Source organism: Mustela putorius, unplaced genomic scaffold (assembly GCF_011764305.1).
Source record: "Mustela putorius furo isolate JIRA1106 unplaced genomic scaffold, ASM1176430v1.1 tig00000127_pilon_pilon_pilon, whole genome shotgun sequence".
Taxonomy (NCBI): Eukaryota; Metazoa; Chordata; class Mammalia; order Carnivora; family Mustelidae; genus Mustela; species Mustela putorius.
The window spans coordinates 15,038,068-15,056,243 of NW_025421288.1; the positions used below are offsets into that span (position 1 = coordinate 15,038,068).

General features: G+C 64.3%; 1 protein-coding gene across 8 annotated transcripts in view; it reads right to left on the reverse strand.

The window, feature by feature from the left end:
- KCNQ1 (potassium voltage-gated channel subfamily Q member 1) overlaps positions 1-18,176 on the reverse strand; it is a 306,866-nt gene that overhangs the window by 34,908 nt on the left and 253,782 nt on the right. For 2 of the 8 annotated variants that reach the window (XM_045066478.1, XM_045066487.1), the window contains exon 16: positions 2,355-2,515. The exons of the other annotated variants lie outside the window; for them this stretch is intronic. In XM_045066478.1, the coding sequence (XP_044922413.1) occupies positions 2,396-2,515 (120 nt within the window). In that variant the 3' untranslated portion in view covers positions 2,355-2,395. Of the gene's footprint in view, positions 1-2,354; positions 2,516-18,176 lie in introns of those variants that run through there. 8 annotated transcript variants of the gene reach the window in all.

The following is an 18,176-nucleotide window of genomic DNA, read 5'->3' on the forward strand; positions in this document are numbered from 1 at the left end:
TAAACCATGACCCTTTCTTTAGCATAAAATGTCGTAGGAAATATCTGGGAATACACTTACACAAAAACCCTCATTCATCCGAGGTGTCCTACATTTTTTCCCTCTTTTGCTAGAACTGGTGACCTTCTCGGAGGCCCTGTGGCTCGGGAGGGGCTTCCGGACTTGGGGCCCCCCAGCGGTCCCTGGGCTACGAGGCCTGCTTTCGGGGTGCGGCCCCGTCTCCCTGCTGCGGGGACTGGCCTGGCTTTTCGGTTCCCCCTTCAGAGCAGCGCTGGGGACGGGGTCCCCGTGGGCCAGCCCACACTCCTCACTTCCCTCTGCCCTTCTCGGGTCCCGCGGAGCCCACTGGGTCAGAAAGTCTCAGCCCCCGCGCCCCTACTGCTGGCCAGCGGAGGAGGCTTCCCGATCTCCCTCGGGCAGGCCGGTCCCAGGGAGGAATTCTAACCGCAGTCCCCTGGCCACCTTCCCTCCGACCTCCAGGCCTGGAAATCCTGCACCGCCCCGCTCAGACAGCAGCCCCGAGCCACGGGCCTGCCACCCAACGTGGCCCATGGGCTGTTGAAAGCCCTTCGCCGCCTTCCGCACCTCTGAGCCCTGGATCCAGACACACCTGAAGCCACTTCTCTCTGGGACTTGGCTGGTATGGGAGTCAGCACGTCGCCTTCCTCATGCTGGCAGTTTTGGGGTGAGTTTCTATTTCTTGAAATCGAAAGTTGGGTTTCAGGACCAGATTTCTGGGTGAGGGCTCAGTGCAGGGGTGAGACTGCCCGATTCGGCTTCCCTAAGGAGGGGTTGACACAGCGGGGGCCTGCGGGGCAGGCTGAGGGGCAGCGGGGAAGGAGCGTGGTGGGCCCGTGGGGCTGGATGCGGGGTTCACCTGGGACTGGCCCGTGCTGCTGCTGGGCGTTGAGCTGGGAGGGCTCCGAGGCGACACCTGCCCCTGCAGCCACCCATGGGACAGTGCACAGGTCTGCACGGCCCCTCCCGTGCCAGGACCACCACTGGGACTTGGCATGACTCGTCCCCATTCTGCAGGTAAGGAAACTGAGGCTAGAACCCTCAACCTGCATGAGGTGGCACTACAGGTCAGAGGCAAGGCTGGGGCTGGAACCCCCGCTGCCGGAACCCCCGGGCCCAAGAGTCGGGGCTGGGAACTTGGGAGGGGGCTGTTGGGGACTGAGAGGTGGGCGGGGCCGTGCGCTGGCCAAGTGACCCTGGCGGAGAGAGTGGGCGCCTCTGCCATCATGGTGAGAATGAGTCCGGCCTGCCCACCAGCCCATGGGGACGAGAGACCCTGACTCATGGCATGTTCTTGTGGCCCTGGCGAGCACCAGCACCCCTGCGGGCGCCTGCGTGAAATCTGATGGTGGTGACGTGGCCTCACCGACAGTGGCCTCGGCGAGAGCTCCCTCGTCTCCAGGTACTGTGGACCCTCTCCGCTCCCCGTTACGTTACAGACAGGACGACAGTCTCAGCAACGCGACCTCTCCCACTGCCGCCAAGCTGCCCCTTCCGGTCCTCCCAGCAGCCCTGCCACCCCGGAAGCAGGAGGTAGGACAGACTCAGGAGGCCTCCGCCCTGCCCTGTGCGGTTCCACAGACGCCGTAGCCGGTGGCAGCTCGCGCCGACGGGCTGGGCGCCATGGGAAGGGCTTCACCATGGGAAGGGCTCTGCATTTAATCCTCCCTGCCCTGGGGGAGTCTGGGCAGGTGTCCCCAGAACCATAGCCTGACAGAGGGCGAGAGGCTAGCTGCCCAGACCCCAGACGGCAGATCACCCTGGCCGGGATCCCTGGGGATGACGGGCCATGTGCCTCGGGCTGACTCCACCCGAGGGGAGAAGGTCTCGGGCTCAGGGGCTTCCCACCAGCCGTGCGGGAGGGGGGCACGGTGTGACGGCAGGGGGGTCCCCTGGCCAGGCTGTGGCACAACCGAAGTATGTGGTATGGGACAGAGATATCCTGGTGAGCCGGGGGCCGGGGTCGTGCCGAGGCCAGGCCCACCAAATGCCATGCTGAGAAACTGCCTGCAGCACCGAGGGGGTAGTGGGGACACAGGACGGGGGGGGAGGTTCTCACCTATCCCTTTGCCACACGGGCGTGTCTCCCCATGGGCTCCCAGCCGCCAGCCCCGTGCTTCCAGACAAGCCCTCGGAACCAGAGCCCCCCACACAGGGACACATGGTGTCCGTCAGGGCAGTGGCTGGTACCCCACCCATCACAGCTGACACAGCTTAATGCCAGCAAGCCCATCCGCGCTCGGACCCCGAGCAAACATCTGAAAACGCTCGGAACATGAAAGAGAGGCCAGGCTGACCAGAGACAGAGGATCAGGAAGCGAGGTGATCTCAAGATGTGAAAATGTATCTGGAATCCCCGGAAAGATTCCAGAAACTGTTACACCCACCAGGCAAGGGCAGGAGCAGACCCCCAATGGGAGAGAGCAAGAGGACAGGACACTGGAGACAGGGCGGCCGATGCAACGTCACCGAGCAGGGCAAGGTCGAGGACATAATCCTACAAGTAGAAAAGAGAGAAAGAGACATCGAAGATTCATTTAAAATGTCTTCCCTCTGGTTAAGAGGAATTCAGAAGAGATAACAAGGATATGTCATGAAGAACACGGTCAGAAATAATAAAGAGAACCTTCTGGCATTCAAGGACTCAAGTCCCCAGAGGGTCTGCCGGATACTACACACCCTCGGGGGACAAAGTCGGCCACGAGGGAACCTCGCTGGGAAAGGCAGCCCCCCAGGCTAGGATGTAGATACAGACGAATTCCAGGGAACAGAGCAAGGGGATTCTTGGGGCTAAGGCAGGCAGGAGAGGTAGCACACAAAGTCTGGAGGCCAGAAGACCTCGGGATGGGCCTGCACGAAAACTTGCAGTTCTACACCTGGTTCAACTACCGACAGGCACGAGGATTGAGTGAAGCTATTTCCGGATGTGCTGAGCACTCAGAATGCTTGCCTTCCACGCCACGCGTCTCTTCCTGGGAAGCCACACGATCTAGGGACAGGAAGTCCCACCTGGGATCGTCCTGAAGGCAAGTTCTAGGCTGATGCTAGCCAGGAGGCTTCAGGAGGACAAGCCCCGATTGGAGTAGGAAAGAAGGCGGGATCCGAAGGGAACAGGGCCAGGACACGGCGGGGTGGGGGCGGGCGGCCGAGAGGCAGGACAGCAGCCTGGATCTGGGCACGTGGAGGGGACAAGGGGAGAAGGACAGCAAGGTCTGCGGGACCCTCCAGAGCTGACCCCTCGAGGAAGAAATCTGTCTGACCAAGAGAGTCATCAGAACTGAAATAAAGTACAGAGGAGTGGGCGGCAGGTGAGCCCGACGCCATCTTAACGCGGAATCAAGGTAAACCCGTGGCGGGGAGTAGGGCCTGGCCAGGGCTAGTGGTCCTGACCACAACACGGACACGACTCACGCGGGAGGCAGCGAGGCGGGCCGGGTCTCAGCCTCGCTCACCACCACGTGACGTTGAAAGACCACAGAACCCACAAGGACTCCTACTTCCCACATTTTAGGATGCTCCCCTGCCCCCAGACCTGAAAGTGATGTTTAGAAATGAGCGTCTCCTTTGGTGAAGAGACGTTCATCTACATTCAGCACTTTTTGATTTCACTCTTTTCTTTGTTGAGAAAAATGAATGAATCAGAAGTAGCACTACCGTATTTATAATAATTTCTGGCTGTCTGTCCCCCATCCTGCCATCCGTCCACGCACACGCGCGCGTATGTCCAGCCCCACCCTTCAGCCACACACCCATTTAGCGACTACGTCTTCTCCCACTGATGTTTTCTGGGCAACATGCACCCCCGTGTCTCAGACGCGGCCCCTCACATTAAAGATGGGTGTTTCTGAGATAACAAGGGTTATGCTCAGGGACAGAAGGGAAGCTCTGGAGGTTTTCACTTTTGGTTTTGGACCTTTCTGTGCTGTTTGAATTTTCTAGACATTCAAGTAGACCTAAAACATCTATCTGAACACTTTCGTTGAATGAAATTAGTGACTGTCATTTATGAAGAAATTAGGGTCTTTCTGTTTCCTCCTCGTCAGGCCCGCACTGAAACCGGAAATTCATAGCAACCCGGAGAGCTAGTTTCAGGCACCCCTCCCTCGGAGGTCTCCCCCGGTCCTCCGGCCCTGTCCCCATGCCCTGCTCCGCTCCTGCGCGGTCGGTATCTGGGTCTGGTGTTTCTGATCGGGGGCAGCCCCGTCAGGCCAGGGGCGCCGTCCTGTCCCCCAGCAGCGGCGGCACATTCCCTGCCTGGGACCGGTGAGGAGCTTGGGCAAGGGCGGCGGACGCCGGGTCAGCCTGGAGACGGTCGCCTCAAGCCGCAGCCCACCAGGCTCTCGAGGCCCCAGGCAGATGGCGTCCAACCTCTGTCTGGCGCTTGGCAGGGGGCGGGGAAGACAAACCCACAACAGTGCCCACAGTGGTGCCCACAAGAGGGGGCGGGAGCCGAGAGCTTCCACCTTGCCACGTGCCGGGCGCCTGGCCAGGTGCAGCGCAGACAGGGCTGCAGGTAACCCTGGCCCGGGGCCCGGAGTCCGTGCCCCCCCCCGCCCCGTCTCCTCCTTACAGACGTAGAAGCCAAGGCTCAGAGGGGCCGCGTGGGGGGCCTGGGGTCACGCCGCTAGGAAGCGGGGAGGCAAGGGTCCGCACCCGGCCTTCTCTGCTGGGAATGCCACTCGCGCCCCCGACAGGCGAGATGGCGGCGCTTCGGGGAGCTGGGGAGGCCCGGGAAGGAGGCTTCGGGATGGCGACGGGGGAGGCGCACGGGCTGGGGCAGCAGTGGCGCCGCAGACCCGGAGGTGGGTGGCCGGGCTGCTCTCTGCGCTCCGGAAGGCAGGGCCGCCATCCTCCGGGCCTCCTGAAGGCAGGGGACCGCAGAGACAGAGGCGGGCGAGGCGGTGGGGTGGGCTGTCGCCAGGAGACCCAAGACGCGAGGGGCGGCGCGGTCACCCCACATCCTGGTCTGCCCCCGCCCCAGCTGGGCGGCCCCTGAGGGCGGCCGAGAAAGGGGGCAGAGAGAGGTCACTGAGGCCCGCATGTGGGGGGAGTCGGGAAGACTGGGGGGGGGTCCTGGGGAGTCCCGGAGCTCGGGGAGGCCGGGGCTCCGGGCAGGTCTGGGACGAGCTCCGTCAGGGGACCGCACTGGGCCGCGCCGGGCCTGCCTCGAGGCCACGCGTCCCGGAAAGGCCGCCGTGCCCGGTGCGGAGCAGGAGGGCCCCGCCCGGCGGTGGCCGGCCCAAGGAGGGCCGAGGGCCTGCGGGGCGTGTTCCAGGGAGAGATTTCTTAGTGAAACAAAAGCATATTTTTTCAGGCGGCACGGCCTGTGCAGTTACCTCATGACGTCGCCTTGGCCCGGGGCCCAGAGCAGGCGGCGGGGAGGCCTGGCCGGCGGGCGGCTCGAACCCTCTCCCGCGCGGTCCCCGCGGCCCTCCTTATCTGGTCCCCGACATCAAAGCGGGGGCCTTTCATGAGCGAGTGCAAACAGCACAGCGAGGCCCCCGGGCCAATTAGCTCCGGGGCGGGCGGGAGGCCTTTCAGAGGGAGGCCGGGCTCCTCCGGGCCGCGGCAGCTCGTCAAACTCGATGAAATATTTGCCCAAAGCTCATTATAATAATGAACCTGCATTTCTTTCCCCAAGAGAATAATTAGCAGACTTCCAAATGGCTCAAAGCGGCAATTTAAAAACTGCCCCCCCCCGCCCCCCGCCCCCCCGTTCACTGTCGCATTTAGTTCATTTTGTGACAAGGAAATGTTGACGCTTCTGGGAAGAGCCTCGACTCTCTCGCGCCCGGCCGGAGCGGCCACTTGGCTGGGTCCCTCTGCCTCTGGGCCGCTCCCCCGTCTCTAAATGGGGAGCCGGGGCTGGGGAGGGCATCACGAGGAGCCCCAACTCGGGGAGTGACCTCAAAGGGGGCCCCGAGCCTCACTGTGCCCCCGGCAGTGGCCCGAGGCTGCCCAGCCCACGGAGGGAATGGGTTGGGGTGTGCGGCCGGCAGGCAGGCTGGGAGTGGGTCCGGAGAGGGAGCCCCGGGGAGACACCCTGCCCACCCTACACGAGGCACAGTCTTCCCAGTGGCTCCCAGCAAGCAGAGCGGCAAGGTCCCGGTGCCTGGCCACTGACCCAGCCTGGACGAGAGGGTCGAGCGGGTCCCAGGTCCCCCAGCCCAGCTCGGGGTCACCGTGCTTCCCAGACAAGGTGGCCCAGACCCTCAGACTCTCTTCCCCTCCACGCTTCCTGCTTCCCCTTCCCCCCTTGTTGGAACAAGAACCACTCAGGACGGAACGTTTTGGAAAATAGAGAAAAATCTCCTCAAACGTGCAGCTGGAGGCCCACCCCCAGGAGACCGACGGCAGGCACAGCCCATGCTCCTGCGAGGTGGTGTTCGACTCGCACACACGTACACTGCCCGCGGGGACCGGGCGGTGCCCTGTTCGTCTCCGAGTCACCTCGTACACCGGGCCTTCTCCCAGGTCCCTGGAAGCATCACACCGTCCCCCCTGCTCGAAAGTCGGCCGGGCGGTCCGTTTCTGATGTTTCACTGTTAAAACAAGACTGTGATCGGCCGGTTTGCTTCAACTGGTGTTTGGGTCACCTCGGATCTGTTTTGGGGGCAGACGCCTGAGCGGACGGTGACAGGGTCACAGTGAGAGCCGCAGTCTGACCCACGTCATCGGAACACTTTCTGGAAGGGGCACCAGAGTCTAGGCCCATCTCGTCTGGGCGTCACCAGCACAGAACTCACATTCATTTTTGCTGACCTCGCATCTCTCCATTTAGGTTTTTAGACCGAGGGTTTGCGAGCTTTTCTGTCAAGGGCCAGGTGGCAAATATCTTAGGTGTTGAGGGTCTCATGGTCTCTGTTATGGCTCCTGGGCTCTGCCGTTGCCTCGGGAGGGTGGCCAGATGTGGATCCTACATGAGTGGGCATGGCTGTGTTCTAATAAAACTTTATTTAGAGAAGCAGTTCGGGGGCCGGATCAGACCTCCAGGCTGTGGTTGACCAGCCCTGTCTTTGAGGACAGAAGCAGTGAAGCCTCTTTTCAGTCTTTGTGACCCTTCATTTTGTGAACCCTCCTTCCAGTTCTTGGACACCCCCTTTATGCTTTTTTACTAAAAAACATCTTTCCATCGTCACCTGCGGTTTTTGGTGGGAAGGGTCTGGCAGGGAGGGGCATAGCGGGGCAGCCTGGCTCCCTGTTTCCGGCTCTTCGCCCCATAGCAGAGCTGGATGAAGGCCCCCACTGTCTGCTGCCTGTGGGCTGGCTACTCACACCTTCTTCCCACTTGTGCCTTTACAACGGTTTCGATTTTGCATCTACGGCCTCATCACCTTCGGTGTCTCGCTCGTGTCCCTACAGTGATGCAGTAGCTTAAATTTTCCCCCCAAACAGCTGGTGTCACCAACGTCCTATCTGGTTTGTGATGCTGCCCGGTCTCCCCGGTGCAAAGCGTTATCACTGGTCCCCTGCAAAAAGCCCTGCGGGTTGGGGACAAAGCCTACCGTGTGGCTCAGAGCTATGAGGCTGTGCGCCCAGGCGTCCTCGAGGACCATGGAAGGGTGGTGGTGCCTGCTGCACCGGAGGCAATCAGGGCACCTGGCGCTGGGGGTGTGGCGTCAGGCTCCCAGGTGAGGCTGGTCCCACCCGTCTAAGAGCCGTGACCAGGACGTGGATGGCGGCTCGCCGCTCTGACTGGGAAGGGCAGCCCCGACCCCTGGCTGCCCCCCCAGAAATCATACCGCCTTCCTCATTTCCTTGTTCTCCCCGGGAGCTCCAGCTCCATCTGGCACCCCAGAAAAGCCCCCCAGTGCTTTGCTCCAGGGCCACACAAGCCCAAGGCCTGAGCCCGAGGTGGGCACGGCTATCTGCACCCTGCCCGTCTGCCAGGGGCACATGGCTCTGCTGCGGGCGTGAGTGCCCACCGTCCCCTCAGCACCACTGTGCCACCGTGCCTGCCACTCTCGGCGCTCAGCGAACGGGTCACCCTGTGGGCAGCGTGACCCCGGGGTGCCGGAGCACTCCAAGCCCCAGTTCCCTCTCACAAGGTGACTTCACGGAGGCCGATGTCGGAGAGGAGTCGCATCTGTGGGTGGGGTGGAGAGCCGGTGCTGGGCGCGCTGGGAACAGGGCACCTGCCCGCCTTCTCTTCCGACTGGCTATCGGCTATCGTGGAGAACCGAGCGACCCCTGAAACACCTCCAACTTGAGATGCAGAAGCAGTTCCTGGTTCTTTCCGCACGCAGGGGTGCCCACAACACCACGGCGGGCAGGGCACCTGCCCCCTCTGGCCTGCCCCTTGGCCCCCAGCAACTTGTGGCTCTGCCTTGCACGGGTCTGGGGGTTGAAACGAATGGGCCCTGCCAGGGGTCACAGCAGAGGACCCAAAGTGGCTTCACACCCCGGGCTGGCCACTGACCTTGGGGCTGTGGGCTTGGCAGCCGGCGCCAGTGGCAGTCACGGGGCTCCTGAGTGTCCCGGGTACCCATGAGACTGTAAGGCAGGACTACAGGGGCGGGTGGGGCTGAGCTGGGGGCGGGAGGGTAGGAGAGAGGCCGAGAGAGGAGCAGGGGAGGTGGCTGAGAGAAAGAAGGGCCCTGGGAGCTCCTGGGGCAGGTCTGGGCAGGTGGCAGTCCGGGCATTTGGGGGGCAGGCCGCGGCAGGCAGGCAGGAGAGGGGCCGGCAGCAGAGCTGCAGAGGGCACAGGTCCAGGCGTGCGTGCCCCAGTCCCGGCAGGCTGCTCCGAACCCCCTCCCCAACCCTAGCACACAGCCTCTCCCCCAACATGCCCACCTCCTCATCAGCTCTGCCTGCAGGGGTGAGGTGGGTGGGGGTGGGGGGGTCCACCCGCTGTGGCTCCCGACCACAGCCCAGGGTGCCGTAAGAGCTCCTGGGGACTGAGGTGCGTCTCCAGCGTGCGGGGTCCCTGCAGCCCCTCTGGCTTGAGAACGTGTTTTGCACAAGGAGCCCGGAGCCCTCGGCAGACAACCCCCCACCCACACACAGCTGGGCTCCCCTCTCCCAGCCCTGCCGGTAGGGCTTGCAGGCCGGGCTCCCACCCCGGCCCATCCCCGCCTTGGCTGAGGCTGACCCTTGGCCAGGAGTGCTGCTGCCTAGCCAAGCCCTCGCTCCGCGCAGGCTAACGCGGCCCCTCGGAGGCCCCGCTCGACTCGTGGACACTGTTTAGTTCTCTGCGATCGGCTCAGGCAGCCCCAGAATCCTCCTGCATGGCCACGTCGGACCCTGGGTGTGTCCGGCACGGGGCCCTGGCTGGGGTCGGGGCTGCTGGCCTCTCTGCCCCCTCTGTCCCGTCTCAGCCTCCAGGTCTGAGGGGGCTGCGAGGCAGGTGCCCCAAAGCCCAGCTCACATAAGGACTGTGCTGCCCGCCCACTTTCTGCTCATGGAGCATGGCTGGGGCAGGGCGTGTCCCAGGGGGTCTCATGGACGAACTGAGGTCAGGGGGGCCCAGGGGCGGCTACACGGAGCCAACGAGCCCAGAGGACTGCCTAGCCCACCCCTGGCCATGGGCGGGGAGCCGGGCCAACATGGGCCGTGCTGAGGCTCTGCCAGAAGGGCTGGGGGCTTCCTGGGCCCTGCTGCTGGGGCCTGTTGCGGGGGGCCTGGGTGGATGGGGACCCCGTCCTGCAGGGGAAGAGCTGGGGAGCCAGCTCCGGCCTCACTGTTTCCAGCCCACAGGCTTCCATAGACAATCCTCTCTGTGTTCCCCTCCCTCTGCAAAGCCCCACTTGCTGGACCTGGAGCCTCCACACCCCTCTGTCCCCTGGAAAGTGCTGCACTGGGGGGGGGGGGTCGGCCTCCACCAGGGCTGTCCTCACTTCCTGGGGACTCCAGCGGCCACGCTCTGGTCCCTTTAGGTAGGAGGGCTGCCAAAGCCACCAACCCCAGAGGACAGACCTCAATGAGAGGGCATGGAGATGGGGCCAGGGCCCCAGAGGGGTGGCTGGGGGTTCAATGGACCCAGCTCAGGCATGGCTTTAATGAATGAGCGGCCGCCGGCATGCAAGGGGGGCTCCATTCCAGGGCTGGCCCCTCAAGATGGTGAATCACACTGACCCGGTCTGGGAGGCTGTGATGTTTCCCAGGTCCCGCTGACCAGGGGCGGGGGCCAGGTCAGAGCCCGCTGTCTTCCTCTTCTCCTTAGTTGCCTGGGCAGTCTAGAAGGCTCCACAGAGCCTTCCCCAAGGCCAGGGAGTGGTTCAGCACTCTTGGGCTGCTGGTCACAGGGCCGCCCCATCACCGGCTGAACCCCCCTTATAGCAGTAAGAGCAAAATTCCCTCCCTGGCCCGCCCTCAAGCTGAACATGGACCATCCCACTGAACCCCCTGCTTCTTCTGAGCTGGGGTCTCTCATCGCCCCATTGTCTCAGTGGGAACACAGAGGCTCAGAGAGAGGCATGGGCTGCCCATGTCCCAAGGCTAGTTCGTGGGAGACGGAGGAGCTGTCTGGGGTCTGGAAGTGGCAGGAGGGAGTTGCTGAGAGCCGAGACCGAACCCCACCCCAGACCCCAGTGCCGGGTGGGGCTCCAGGGGGCCCGGTCCCCACTGAGAAGGGTGGAGGTCAGGCCACCTTGCCAGCGCTGTCCCGGTCCCCAGATGGTCCGCACACGGACCTGCGGGCTTGGGCACGTGCCTCCTCAGGGTCAGCATCGTTCTTCCCACGGGCCCCCGGGGGCCCACCTCAGAGCAGTGGGGGCCGGGGTTCATCCTGGATTTCCAGCGAGGATAGGCAGGCACAGGGAGGCCCACCGGGGCGGGGTCCTGCAGCTGGGGAGCAGGAGGGCGGGGTCTCACGCCTGACCCCGCAGCTTCCCACCCTCCTGACCACGGAGGCGAATGAAGGCCAAGACCCCGCTGCGGGCTCCCTCTGTTCCTGGCGACGGGCCTGCGGGCGGGGGCTTCTGAGGTCACTGGCAGACGGGGAGCCACCCGGACGCGGGTTTGCTCACCGCATACAGGGCTGGGCTGCACTGACCTGGCCCACGGGCATGACCCAAGGGCCCCCAGTTCTCCCTCCCTAACCTCCTGCTTGTGGTCCCTGCGCCTCACTTGTGGGAGGAGCTTGGGGTGATGCCGGGCTCCGCGCTCGGGTGCCCAGCGGTGGGTGTGTGTGACGGACCGAACTGTGTCCCCCCAAATCCACATGCTGAGCCTTGCCCCGGGGACCGCATCTGGACACCTGGAGGCGTAATGAGGGCGAGGTGCGGCTGGGGTCCACGGGCGTCCTCGCGCCCAGAGGAGGCTGGGTGCGGACCGTCAGGAGGTGGCGGTCCGTAGCCGGGAAGCGTCCTCACCAGATGGCTGTGCCCGGCTGTGACCATGCACCAGCGGTCTGCAGAGGTGTGGGCACCGAAGGTCCACGGCTCAGGCCGCCTGGTCTGCGGTGCTTGTTACAGCAGCACGCGCTCACCAATCCGATGGGCCGGCTGGCATGACGGGAAGCTGCCGTCTGGGGGGAAGGCGGGTGTAGGGGCCCTGGGGGAACGCCGAGCGCGCCCCCTGATGTGTTTCCACCACGAGACTTTCAGGGTGTCCTGTTGGAGTGGACAAGCACATGACCCCAGAGTCCCGAACGGTGCCACCCCATCTCAGCCACTGGCAAGGCCACTGAGCCGCCACCCGGTCCCGCCCCAGGCCTGCACCACAGGCCGTCGCTTCCGCCTCTGGTCGGCTCTGGCGCCACGCAGACCTTCCCCTGGCCAGCACCACCCCGGGCGGCTTGCTGGTCCCCTGCCTTCACTCTCCTTCCGGAATGTTCTCCAGACTGGGCGGCCATGGGTCTGGTCCCATGGTCATGGCCTCGTGAGCACCGACCCCATCAGACCCTCCCCTCCTGTCCGGGGCCTGCCCGCTCTCTGCCACGCGCCGCTGCTGCATTATTCCGCAGCCTGGAAAGCTGGGCTCGCCCGTCGCCCCCGGTGTGTGCTACATACCAGCTCTGGGTGTGCGACCTGGTGCGTGCCAACCCCCATCAGCCCTGTGGCCGTTCCCGTCCCCCACTTCAGGGCAGAGGAAACTGAGGTGCCCACGGGCATAAATGATGCCAGCCAGGCCGGGCGTCAGCTCCGGCGCCCCCACCCCACCCCGCCCGCCCCACCAGCCGCCCCCACAGGCTGCGCCCCAGCGGGCATGATCCCTCTGGCCCCTCCCCACCACCTTGTCAGGCTGCATGTCACGTCCCTGGGGCTACCACAGGGGAATGCCCAGGTGGGGGCCAAGGCAGGGGAGATGGAGAGGGGCTGCATGGGGGGTGAGGGTCTGGGGGGCGGGGCCCCTGGAACTTGGAGTGGCTTCCCATAGCCACACCCCTCCGTGCACCTGCCACGGCCTGTCCTGGGGACCTCACTCCTGCTGTGGACGTCTCTGACCACGGAGAAAGTCTGGTAAATCCTCGCGATGTGGATGCAGAAATCCCACTCCTGGAGGAGGGAACACCGCAGGGGACAGAGCCGTGGTGCCGGCTGGCGCTCACAGGACAGACCGTGGTGAGCGAGTGCCAACGGCTCCAACCCAGCCCCTGAGGACAGGGTGACCTCATTCCTCTGGACTTGCCCTCCGGCCATCTGGGGGGGGACACACGCGCAGCCCACGCACGCGCTAGGCTCTGGCCCACCACGGACCGCCACCCGTGTCCGCGAGCCCCTCTTCTGCACCACTGTGCAGGCACCCGGCCTCCCATCTGCTCCAGACACAGCTCTGCCCCAGGGCCTTTGGTCGTGCTGCCCCTCGCCCGGGAGCTCTCCTTCCAGTGACCTGAGGGAGCTGCTCCCTCCTTCCGCCGGGTCGGGTCCCTGTTGCTGCTGTGTGGTCGCCGATCCGGTGCCCGCTTCCCCTCCCTCCTCACCCCTTCCCGTGGGCTTCCCCTCCTCCCTGCCCTGCTCTTAGCCCCTCTGACCCCTCCTCTGTTGCAACCCCAACAATCGCCCAAACCAGCCCCAGAGGAGGCGAACACAAGCCCGTAAGCCACCCGGGCCCCCGCCGACGGCGGGGCGACGGCTCAGACAACGCGCCATCGATTTATAAACAATTTTCTCGGTGACGATTAGGTTACATTTCCCCCAATAGCTGCTTAATTTTCTTGTCAAAAATACACAGTTTTCACATTTGTCTCGCTGCAAGGGTAATTAATTTCCAGACCATAAGTAAGAACTTAATTCGATACCTGCAAGGATTATAAACTATTTCAAGCTGTTGTTTACATGAAATCAAGAAAGATTCGTTCTGTTTGCAATTATGTTAATGAGGAAATAGAGAGGGTATTCCTTTTTTTTTTTTTTTTTAGGGAACGTGGCATTAGTTGCTGTTACCGATGAATTAGCCCAAACGCGTCGCCTGCTGCTGCGAACCCCGCCACGCTATTTTTAAGGTGACCCTGGCTGGTGAGGGGGCCTGTGACGCAGCCGTGCGCCCGAGGAAGGCTTCTGCGGGCTACGTAAGCGCTGGGGACCTGCGGGTGGCCTGAGCTGCCTAGGCCGTGACCCCTTCTGACGGTGGCGGGGAGAGGCCGAACGGAGAGCGGGCAGCAGACGCGCCCCTGGCTCCCCCACTGCTCACCCCACCCCATGCACAGAGCGCCCCGAGCTGGGCTCGGCACAGGCGAAGACTGGGTGTGAGAAGCAAACCGGGGCCCGAGAGCAGGGCCAGAGCCGAGGAGGCCTGCAGGAACGGGAGCTGGCCCTGCGGACAGGGCAAGGAGAGCCTTTGAGACGCCATAGTGTGGCCACAGGTGCGCGGGGGAGGCCGCTTGGGCCCCAGTGGGAGGGCCGAGGGCGGCCAGGGTCGAGGCTGGGCTGTGTGGGCAGCAGGTGCGGGTTTGGCTCAGCCCTGGGTGCTCTGGGCGGGGGCTTTAGGGGGAGACCGGAGCCAGCGTCAGACCATCCCTGGTGTGCACTCGCCCTCGGCACAGAGCTCTGCCCACCTGCCTGCCAGTGGGAGATGCAGGAGAAGAGGGACCGTCCGCAGTCACGGATCCCCCTGGGGAGGTGTTGTCGAGCCTCTCTGGGCCTGCCTGGCATGGCCTGACTCAGGGCTGCAGGCCGAGTCCTCATAAATCCCAGGATGATGGGGACAGCCCCGGTGAGGTCAGAACAATGTGCCACATGGCCGCGTGGGATGGTGTGCCACCGCCCACCACCAGCCAGGCACGGCAGACTCTCCCACGCCCTGAGGGGCAAGGTCCGGGACAGGCACCAGCCGGCCCCACACAGGAACCGTTCACTACCAGAGGAAGGCCTCTCAGGTCAGCACCTGTCCTCATGTCCGGCTGCCGCCACATCTGTCAGGGGCTGTGGGTAGGGACAGTGCAGCCATGGGCTCGTGTGGGGACAGGGACAGGCCCTGAGCTTCCCAGGGAACCTGCAAGGCCTGCCTGTTGCCCCAGGCCTCAGTCTGCCCACTATGGGGGGCCTCAGCTCAGAGGCAGGGGGACGGACAGCCCTGAGTCTGGGCTGGGGATCCACAGGCTGGAGGGACACTTCCTCCGTGGTGGGAAAGGGCTGTGATGGCAAACCCAGTGGGGAGAAAGCCGGGAACAAGCGGTGCTCCTCAGGCTGGGACTGGCCACGAAGGGACACGCTGGGAAGGCCCAGGGAGAGGAAGGCGGGGGGCGTCTCCCCAGCTCACCCGCCGAGTGCAGAGTGACCGTCATTGTGCAAAGTGTGGTTTGGGTAGGGAGCCCACGGGCGGGCCAGACAGGGGGCTGGGCTGCGTCCTCACTCAGGGCCTCCCAGGGACCATCACGCATCTCCTCATCTAGAAGATGAGGCAGTGGCCACATGTGGCTGTGCTGGGTGGCGCCGGCACGTGGACGTTCCTGAGTGGGGGAGAGAGAGGCTCCCTGGGGTTTATGGAACTCAGAAATCTGGTGGTTTTCCTTGTGGCTGGCTCTGAGGCCAGGGGGGCTGGGGGTCACCATGGCAAGAAGAAGCCTGAAGCCAGCAGGAGAAGGGCAGTGCTCTGACCTCTGATGACTCTGGTCAAAGCCCAGGTGAACCCCAGTGGCAGTGTCTGAGGGTCTGCTGGAGCTGGCCAGGACTGGGGTGGCGTGGACCGGCAGGTGGGGAGCTGGCCTGGACCAGGGGACTGCACTGTGGTGCCCAACTGTGCCTGAGGGTTCTCAGCTCTGGCTGTCCCCAGGTGCTGCTGCAAAGACAGGCAGGCTGGCTGGGCTGTGCCACTCCTGTTTGGGGAACAGACGGAGACGGAAGGGGACAGAGAAGCCAGGCCACCCAATCCTCCGAGGACCTGTCGGTGGTGTCTCCAGCGAGTGGCACAACCCTCGATGGCGGGACTCGCTCCTCCTCCGGCCCCCAGCACAGAGAAGCCCTGCAAAGGGCACAGAGCCTCCCGTCCTGTGTAAGCTGCTTCTACCCAGTCCACGATACCCTCAGGGGGCAGAGAGAGCAGACAGCAGGACGGAGGCAGGGCATGGTAAGCTGGCTTGTGTGCCGGTGAGCCGAGCAGCCATGGGAGTGGGAGGTGACCCTGGCCCCTCCCTCCTGCCCTCTGCCACTCTCCAGGGTGTGATGAGTCACACCTTCCCAGGGCCCTCTGCCTGCCCAGGGGCATCTTCTTGCCTTTAAAGGAGAGCAGTACGTGGGCTTCCCCAAGTTTCCACCACCAGGAGAGAGGAATTTGGGAGGGACAGGTGTGGCACAGGCGTGGCACAGACATGGCTCAAAGGGTGGTGGCTGCAGAACTCACCTGCTCTCAGCCTCATCCAGCGCCGGCCCCAGGGCCTTTGCATCAGCCACTCATCCACCCCATGCTCCCCCCCGCCCCCCGCCTCATTCCCTCCTGCGGCTCCAGGCCCTGTGCTCCCTAGTCTGCCTGCTGGACTGTGTGCTCCACGGGGCAGAGATCAGCCCGTCCCACTCTGGTGACCACCCCTGCTTGTAGTCGGTGCTCAACGGACATACAAGGAACGGGAGCTCGCACGCACGCCTGCAGGGGTTCGAGACGCGTCCTTTCCTGGTTTCTCTACTTACTGTTCCCGTGACTTCTAGTCCCTCTGTCCAGACCAGAGGGGTCTCAATTTCTAGGACACCCATGGGTGCTGGACATGGTTCGGGGCTGAGAAGATACTCTCGGGGAGCTGCTAACATGATTTCCACCTGGTGTCTGGATGCGACCCTTCTTAGAAAAAGGTAATGTCACAAAGCCTTAAAACCAAGACCCCGTGTGTTGCCGGCGGTGCCCAGCCTGTGACCAGTGGCACTCTGCTGGGCCTCACTGCTCTGGTTCTTGGGGCCGAGAGCGGCCAGGTGACGAGGGTTGCCCGGATGTCTGTTATGCGGGCCAGGGCCTCACACCGCCCCGAGGAGCTCCTGCCGGGGGGTGGGTGCTGGTGGCCCAGCAGGGTGGGGGTGTGTGGGCCCTGCTGGATAGAGTGTCCCTGTGCGGGCGGCAGGCTGGCCGGCCACCTCGCTGCCCACACAGATGGCTCTTTATGTGTGAGATCTGACCTGTGGCTCCTGGCCGGCGGGGAACAGAGCGGGGGCTGTGCACGCTGACCAGCCTGTATCCCAGGGCGGGGGTGGTGGCAGTGGGCACAGCGGAGGGGTGGGAGGGGGCGCACTGGCCCCCGCAGGTCCGCCTGCAGCCACACTTGCCCCGTATGGGCTCTTCTCAGTGAGCCAAGAACCATCGCTAAAAACGAGAGTCTGCTCTCTGCCCTGCTCAGCCCTGAAGACTCCCACCTCCCCCCAGCGACGTCCCAGTTCTTCTGGTGGCTCCCAGGGCCTGACGGTCGGCCCAGCCCGTTACCTGTGCACCCCTCACTCTCCAGTCTCCTCCTCAACCCACGGGTCAGGCCGCACTGCTGCTTGCCTCCCGCTCGGACGACCAGGCACGGCCCCACCGCAGGGCCTTTGTACGGGCTGTGCCCTCTGCCTAGAATACCCCACGCCTTGCTCCCTTGTCCCCAAGGTCTTTCCTGCCGATCAGCAGGCCCAGGTCCCACCTAGACACAGAGGGTTTCTCCTGAGTGGGAGGGAGATGTAAAGCCTCTCACGCTACCTGGGTGACTTCTGCCTTCCCAGGAGCGGGCCCCTTGACGGGCCTCGTGTGCTGAGCATTTTCCTGGCGCTGGACCCACGGGCTTCCCCACACACTGTCTGCCTTGTCTGTCCCACGGCTCCCATTTCACAGAGGGGGATCTGGAGGTCAGAGGGGCCCCCAGTCCGAAAAGGACCCCAAGGAGCCGGCCTGTCCGCTCCGTCTTCCCTCATCCTGCAGGCTCTTCCCAACTTGTAGAGGGGGTTGGCTCGAGGCTGCCCTGCTCTGGGCCAGCGTGCCCCCTTCCCCCCCAGTGCCGCCCCAAGACAGGGGGAGGGCGGGCGGGCGCCGAGGGCTGGGAGTGGAGGAAGGGGGAGGGGACGGGGAGCAGAGGCATGAATGGATGCTCGGGTGACGAGGGCGGGAGCCGCGGATGAGGAGCGGGGTGGGGAGGCAGCGCGCTGCCAACCCAAACAGCCCAGCGCGCCTCAGCCCCGTGTTCAATCCACAAAAATTTCCATCTGCCTCTGGAGCGCTCGGAACCCGGGCAACGAAAGGCCGTTCGCTCGGCAAAATAAACACGAGCTCCGCGCGGCGACTCCCTGCGTTAGCGCCCGGCCTGGAGGGCCCCGTCAGCCATTTTGTGGACTCGGCCTTCGAGGAGAAGGGTAGCCCCAGGCCGGAGGGTGCCGGAGGCCCGTGCGGGGGGCAGGCCGCCCGCTGCCCGCTGCATGTGGCTTTGCGGTTGGGGACCTGCTGGCGTCCACCTGCCACCCCGCCCCGTGGGCCAGGGCCACACTCGGGCCCTACCAGGCCCGGGCCGCCATGGCCGACACCCAGGTCCCACCCCTGGATGCTCCCGGACGTTCACATCCTGCCCCTGGCCTGGCCCCGGGACCCTGTGCCGGGCAGTGGCCCCCAGAGTGCCGGGCACGGGCTCCCCACGGCCGGCCGTCGGGGCCCACACGCCGGGGCCTGGGCCGGCTGCCCCCTCTCTGGGCGGCGGGACAGCCCTGCCTCCGGGCTGGGACATCTATTTTTGGTGGTGACCAAGCCACTGCTTAATATGCAGGACCGGCTGGGGGCAGGCTGTGCCCTGACCCGCAGGGTGACCAGTTTAAAAAAGGGCCCATTTTGATCAAAAT